The sequence below is a fragment of the Glycine soja genome, chromosome 19, assembly GCF_004193775.1.
Source record: "Glycine soja cultivar W05 chromosome 19, ASM419377v2, whole genome shotgun sequence".
Taxonomy (NCBI): domain Eukaryota; kingdom Viridiplantae; phylum Streptophyta; class Magnoliopsida; order Fabales; family Fabaceae; genus Glycine; species Glycine soja.
Window position 1 is genome coordinate 44133197 of NC_041020.1, and position 7738 is coordinate 44140934.

General features: G+C 28.9%; 1 protein-coding gene across 1 annotated transcript; it reads right to left on the reverse strand.

Annotated features, from left to right (window-relative positions):
• Positions 1–5276: 5276 nt before the first annotated feature.
• LOC114398084 (auxin-induced protein 6B-like) lies at positions 5277–6044 on the reverse strand. Its single transcript, XM_028360228.1, has one exon. It carries the CDS (start codon positions 5926–5928, stop codon positions 5533–5535), a length of 396 nt encoding a protein of 131 aa, XP_028216029.1. The 5' UTR covers positions 5929–6044; the 3' UTR covers positions 5277–5532.
• Between the last annotated feature and the right edge of the window lie 1694 nt (positions 6045–7738).

The window sequence follows — 7738 nt, forward strand, 5'->3', positions numbered from 1 at the left end:
CCCATCCCAAGTAGCTCTGCCTATGAATAAGTTCATGCTCTTTTTAAGTATGCACAAGTAGGATGCTAATGGGACACGGTGGACACAAGTAGTAGATAAATATCTGTCACGATATCTGGGTGCATGGATAACCGTTGAGTGGAACTTCAGAATTACACTGTTTAAGTCTTTTCTAAATGCCAAGCTCTATTGTGTATGCAGAATTACTTAATTAGTTTTATTTTCTGCTCTTTACACATGCTTAGTAAGAAATTTATCGGAGTATGCTATAGTTTGGTTCCGTACATTTATGTACCAGTATGCGAACGAATCCTCTCTAATAATAATTTTAAAAAATTGACATGCTCAATTATCATTGTCACACAGTCACTGTTTATTTTTTAAAACCTGAATTTTAAAATAAAATAAAAATATAATACATTAATTTATAGATTCTTTTGTCACATAGGTACCCATTGTAATCTAATTGATTTCTTCGATCTTCTTGATAAGATGGGAACAGAGATTTAGTTAGCATGATAGCTTCAATTGTTTCGAGCTTAAGTTTTTTTCATGATTTTAACGTGTATATATACTTTATAAAATAAAAAATAGCATGATAACTGAGATGTATTTATTTCTTCAGAGGCGGTGTGTCTGCCTGTTGGCTTAGAAACATGTCATTTAATGCAATACGTTGATTGTCTGTATACTCTTTACGCGGTACTTCGTACGGACTATACATGGAGCAAGTTTTTCTTATCCTTTCTTTTTTCTTTTTGATATCCATGCTCTTTCTTCTTATCCATTCCCATCTACAATTTGCTCACACTTTTGTATTATATTTATACCAAGAACTAATTAAAAACGTCCAATTTTGATTTTTCTTTCTGTTTGAATATTGAAATTTGACCAAAGATGTTCAATTATTGATAGTCTTTAGTTATATCATGCGTTTTCATTACTTTGAAATGCACAAGAGCTTTCCTTTCTGGCCAAGCGAGGATATTTAATTTCAGTATCGTAAGGATTTAAAATATAAATTCCACAATTACTTTTTGTGTTTGACTTTTCCTCTCACAATAACAGAAATTTTCTGCGTATAATTAACGAAACTAGAACAATTTTTATATATTTATTTATTCTATTCATCAATTTACTCTAATTCATCATGCCTATTGTTATAGGTTTAAATGGATAAAAATAGCAGACAAGGCATTAGAATATCACTTTTCATGCTTGTTTAGACTCGCTTGGATAATCTTGCTTGAATAATGTCCGTTTACTTGTATTCAGTAGATACCTATATATCTCAGGATTACCTTTGTCTAATTGTCTCAGTTAAAAGAGATACGTGTTCTCTTTCTATTAATGTGTTCTTTCTTTAACTAATTAGTAAATTAAGAATGTTATTGACCTACAAAATAATTAATAATGTTTCTTTTAAAAAAATTAATAATTTTATTTCAATACTAAAATTAACAATTAAAAATAAAAAAGTTACTAATTAAAGTGAAACATCTAAAATCAATGCAAAAGATTAAAAATCTTTTAAATCCTAGTAAAAATATATAATGATTTATATATATATATTATATAATTTTTCACAGTATTTTTTAATAATTTGATATAACTTAAAAAATAATTAATTTTCTAAATCAATTTAATTAAAAAAATTGTTGTAAATAGGAAGACTAAAACTACTCACAACATGTCATAACTTTCAATATAATATATAAGCAATTTTACACAAAAATAATCATTTTTTCTAAAATTAATTTATCTCTAAACTAAGCTTTCCGTAGTTTGAGGTTGCACAAACCATTGATATGGTTACATTTAAAACCAGCCACTCCACATTTCAAGAATTTGAGATGTCTGCTTTCCATTTAAAATCCATGTCCCAGGAAAAAAGCTCATTAAGATCAAATATGTCGACCTTTTTTTCTTCAGAAAACACAAATTGTTTTCCGTAGATCCTAAATTATTTTAACAAGTTTTGATTTTTTGAACTATGTGATTAATATTTAGTCCAAAATTTAGTTACATTTAAAATTTTTCATAGTTTTCCAATAATATATTCTATAAGAATCAAACTCAAGTTGTTTGCCATAAACTCAAAATGCAGTGTGTTGCTAGAACTACCTCCATATTTAAAGATATGTTTGTTATCAATGAAAGTTGGAGTGAAAATTGGTGGGACTGAAAAGCAGTGATAAAGAAAAGGATTTAAATTTGTTATTGGTGAAACACAACTAAATTGAGTTAATTTATAGTGAAATCATGTGTAGAAATTTTCATCTCAAATTAAGATGAAACAAGATAAAAAAAAAATACAAGAAGTCATTCATTTTTCTTCCTCGAAATTGCCCCTCTTATTTTATTCATGCATCTCTCGCATTGGTTAAAAAGCATAACCAATTATGTTGTTGTATGAGGTTATTTGTTTTTTTTTTTTTTCATTTTCAGTTGAAAGGCTTTTGATTTTTACAAAAGATAATCGATTATGTGGTACGAGGTATATAATTGATTATGTTAATTATATAGTCAATTATATGCCTTTAATTAAAAAAAAAGAATTTTAATTTTTGTTTCTCTTAAAGCATCGAAAGTCATTAATTTTCTTTTTATTTAATTATTTTAATTTAAATATTTCATATATTTTACACCTTCTTTCATTTCAATCAATCATTCTTACTTTTTATTCCTTTTCATTCCAAACCACATGATTATTTGATATGAAAAATAGAAGTAGAGGCGTACAAAAAGATAATGTCCTGAGATGTTCTGAGATGACAACTGGACCTGGATTGACTTTGTAATGATTGATAACAAATTTCGAATCACTCTAGATCTAGTCTTCGAGGTGAATGTGATGATCTCTCTGTGCAGTTTCATGTCATGTGTGTAACAAATCACAAATTCATACTGTAGCTTAAATTAAAGAAAAATTACAGGTAAACATCTAATATCTTAATAAACACCTAGTAAGAGAGAGATAAAAATAAAAAATATAAATTTTATAAATAATTGTTTTGATATATGAAAAAGATAAAAAATATTTATTGAATATATAAAAACACAAATGTTCATGTATTATTCCTTGGAATTAAATACTAGACCGAAAAAGATAAAAGTACGTACGCGCAACAGGTGAGATGAGATATAAAAAGCTCCTCCGATATGATACGCGTAAGAGGAAACCGTTGCATGGGATACAGCAGCCAGCTTTCAGCAAGAATGGAAAGTGATTGAGAGATCACTCTCAACATTCTATCATCCTTTTCGGCCGTATTTATGACGCACTAATATTCTTTAATTCATATTTTACAAAATCTATATATCTATCTACTGTATACAATTGGGACTTACGCATATTTTACAAGTTCTATTAACATAATGATATATAAAATAAAAGATTATATGAAAAAAAACATTTATCAGCCTGCAATAGGCTCATTGACCACAATATGAGTATATTATACAATTGGGTATACATTGTACTCAGTTGCATAATACTTATCATGACTTATTCTTGGATGATGACTGATATATAGAATATAATTTTTTTAATCTGATTAGTTAAAAAAATATCACTTAAAATCACAATTAAAAAATCAATTAAAATAAATTATCGAGAATTTAACAGAGTTTTTTTCATATTAAATTACCTGTAAAAACATGTAATGTATCCAAATAAATCTATAAATATAAATATATATCCAAATTCAACAAGTTAGAAATCAACGTCACAGATTATAACATTGGCCCTTGATACACTATCTAAAATATCAATTAATAGTGATGTTGGTCATACATACTAATCATCAAAGTGTCTCAAAATATCATAATTATTCCATAAATATATCTATAAAATAGAATCATCTGAATATCAAAATAAAAGAATTTTTTCTTTATCTATTATTACTCTTATCTCTATAACTACATTGTATCAAAGTCACAAAAAAATATTATCCATCAAACACAATGGAGGTATACTAAAAAGATAAAAATAAATTCTGAATAAGTCAACAAATCTCAGGAAGTCACCTATTCCACTATCTATGTACCTCAGAATAAAATAAAATAAGAGAACAAGTCACGAAGACTTAGAGAGAGCATAAAATACAAAGCAAATAGGAAGGAGAGTCCAACATATTATAAGTCTTTACATCCAATTTTTTTTAAAATGATATTAAATAAAAGTGAAATAAATTCAATTTACTTTTAGAAATTATTGTATATTCCTTTGAAAACTTTTAGAACTACATATAAACTTGTATTAAAAAACACACACACTTGCGCACGATTAACTACTCACTCCAAAAAGAATACAATCAATATCTTTCAATGTCGTTGGAAGGATCAATCATCGTATTTTCCGTAGGATTTAAAGAGATCAAATAAAAATTTTAAGAAAATGAGTGGTGTTTCCTTTTACTCCAATTACTTTCTCATGTTTGAGAGTGACACAAAGATATAATAAATTTAATGAATTTTGGAACAATAGAAAAAAATAAGTAAAAGGTTGAGAAGAAAAGAAAGAGTTTGAGAGATGGGGTGGGTTAATGGAAAAAAAAAAAAAGAAATTAGGAGAGGGGAGAGCTAGGGGGTCTTGGGTTTAAAACAGAGGGGTTGGTTTTTTTTTAAAAATGAAACAGTGCATTTCAATAGTAATATATATATAAATTTTGTACAGAATGTAATTAAGTGATTGTCATGTAAAATTTTAACCCCTTAAATAATATAAACACTCAATTAATTAATATATCTCATTTTTTCTTTCTCTCTTTTTTTATAACATCACATCACTGATTATATGATCATTTATCTATTTTTTCTTAAGTGTCTATATCTATGGATTATTGGGGAGATACACATACCAGGTAAAGGTGTATTAGTATGTGTAACTTGTCAAGTACTGATTAGTACGTGATAACCATGTAACACCCATGAAATATTATTTGTATATTATTTCATTTTATCATCTTTTATTATTTTCATAAGTAAGCTTAATTAATTATTTGGAATGTATAAAAGTTATTATCTATATTTTTTTACAAGGTAATAGATCTGCTAATTAATAAGTGATATTCCCCCCCCCCCCCCCAAGCCACCATTGTGATCTACATTCTAATCACCCTCAAATTGTGATCTACAATATTCTATTCCCTTTAGCCAGCTAGTTCATCATTTCATTGTAACATGGAGTGCATTAAATGAGTTATCATGTTAACTCATTTTCCATATATGCAACAAATTAATATATCTATGCATCTCAAAAGTAACACAGGATCTCACAAGACCAATTGTATTCCTTTCTGTAATATTTCTGGAATATAGTCGTCGACGTCACACAAACAATGTCATATGTTCAAGCTAGATAAAAAAAAAAGTATTGACAATAGGTAGAGCCATCCCTATTAATTAGATGCCTTACGTACCTTTGTAAAAACTGTAAAATGTTTTTCCAAAAAAAGTGAAAAGAAAAAGAAAAAAAGTATCAATTGATCTGTATAATAGCTTAACATGCATAAACAGAAGAAGCGTGTGTTAATTAAGTAGTGGCATGTCCACTCTTCGATTCTCTATAATCTTCTGAAGTTCTTCAGGAGTGCAGGGAACTGCAAGTGCACCCTTCTGTTGAAAGCCATACTCTTCCCTTGCTTGCTCCAACAGCTTCAAGAAAGCATGATCAGTTAAATAATCCAACTCAACAACGAACCTTTTGGTTTCTTCACCATGCATTGCTACAACCGCAAAGTGTCCTTCTTTAACATCTTCTGGCACCTTTGTTGTCCTCTCATTCTCCTCTTCAACAATGTCACTCAAATAACTAACCCTTCTCGTACCACGTGCTCCTCCATTTGGTGCCAAGAATAATGGAAGACCCTTTATCACCTTTGTGATCAAAGACTTGAGGAGCATCTTCTTCTTTCCAACCTCCATCACTAAATCAATGTTCTTGATTAATATTTGACAATGACAATAGTCACAGCAATAGTACTGTGGTTGAGTTAGTGTTGAAACTTTAGAAAACTAGCTTCTAATTTGGATCTTTCAGCACTAGTGTCCATTGTATATATATATGTGGAATTTGTAAAGCTTACTCTAATGGGAATATTAGCCTTATAGGAAACACACACGAAGTTTCTCCTGTTGCATGTGAAGCCATGTCTATTTTTCCGCGTGTTGCAGCTAGCTACATATCATTTAATGCAAACTTTGACGCGTCGGTTTGTTCCTTCGCTAATTTTATTTTCTTAATTCGTAGCCCAAATTAAAGCACACATTATTTTAGGCCTAATGTGCTGTTTGTATGACTGTACCATAATTGAGAAGTGTCTTGCAGCCAAATTGTACTCGATCCTTCTAGGCCTAATTTGCTGTCTCTATGACTATCACATATTTTAATTTGTAACTATACTAACAAACCTACACAACGAAAGTGTGAAACCAATTTTCTCTTCGTTGGGAGTAATGTCAAGTGAAAAGTCATGGGATTACGCACATCTAAGGGGACATCCGCGGCCATACAACAAATTAAGGTTTTCTTGACGGTGTTCGTACATCATGTTTTTGTCGGCGCAAAGATTTTTCCGCGTATGTGTTCATACATCAATAACACACTTTAATTTCTCTCTCTCTCTCTCTAGCTATAGCGATAAACACTCCTTTACTCCAAACATGAGGTGTCTAATTTACTTTCAAATAAAAATGGGGTTACACAAGAGTATATTTATATTATTAGTATAATTTTTTATGTGTTTAAAAATGATTGGTACTATTTTTTTAATTGCACCAATAATTTATGACGAGATTGTTTAACTTTATTTTATTTGAGATAAATTAGACAAGACCAATATTAATTTATCAGCAAATTCTCAAATTAGAGGCATGCAATAGTGGCTCAAGCTATATCGATGGCAGGATAACCATTGCGCATTCATGAAGGCCGAATGGGCAGCAATCAAAGTTAAAAGCTACAGCGACGGGACGAATATAGAACAATTAATGATCAAACAGTACCCAAAAAGAGTGTGTGGGTAGAAATTAACAAGGGAAAAAAAATGGATGTGATATGGGTGTATGAAAAATGATGTGATCATGAGAATTGAAAAACGAAATATAAAGAAAAATAGAATGAAATTGAGTAGTAAAAAAGTTGGATGTATATTAATAAAAACCCTAATAATCCTTTGTTTTCATAAAGGAATTAATTAGGAAGGAGAGAAAGAGAGTAAAATGTCTCTTTCTTTATAATTTGTTTTGTGTTGAAAAAACAAGTGGAATAGGGAAATTAGTGTAGCTCCCATGCCAAATTTAATCCGTCGATCCATCATTCATTGATTTGGAATGGAATGTAATTTGAGACTACATAGAAGCTTAAATATATTAACCTGAGAGTTTCACTCTGCATTATGTGTGAAATTTAAATAAATAAAAAATAAGAAATGGGTTACATTATTGGTTCTTCTATTTATTTGATTAATTCATTTTAGTTACTCTATTATTAAATTTTTTTATTTAATTCTTTAATTTTCAAAAGTAATTTAAAGTTGCACTTTTCATCAACACCATTTATTTTTCTAACGGCAATATTTTACGTGCTGACTACCTTTTTCTTTATTGTGGCAGTATAAAATTGGACAATATAAAATATTGACCAAAATCACTATTTTTTGCAATTGGAAAAAAATAAAAACATTGCATTAATTTTTAAAATAAAATAATCAAATTAAAATTTTCAATAATAGAG

Bases quoted from the DNA above. Each gene is read 5' to 3' on its own strand.
- LOC114398084 (XM_028360228.1), bottom strand. From the start codon at position 5,928: ATGGAGGTTGGAAAGAAGAAGATGCTCCTCAAGTCTTTGATCACAAAG.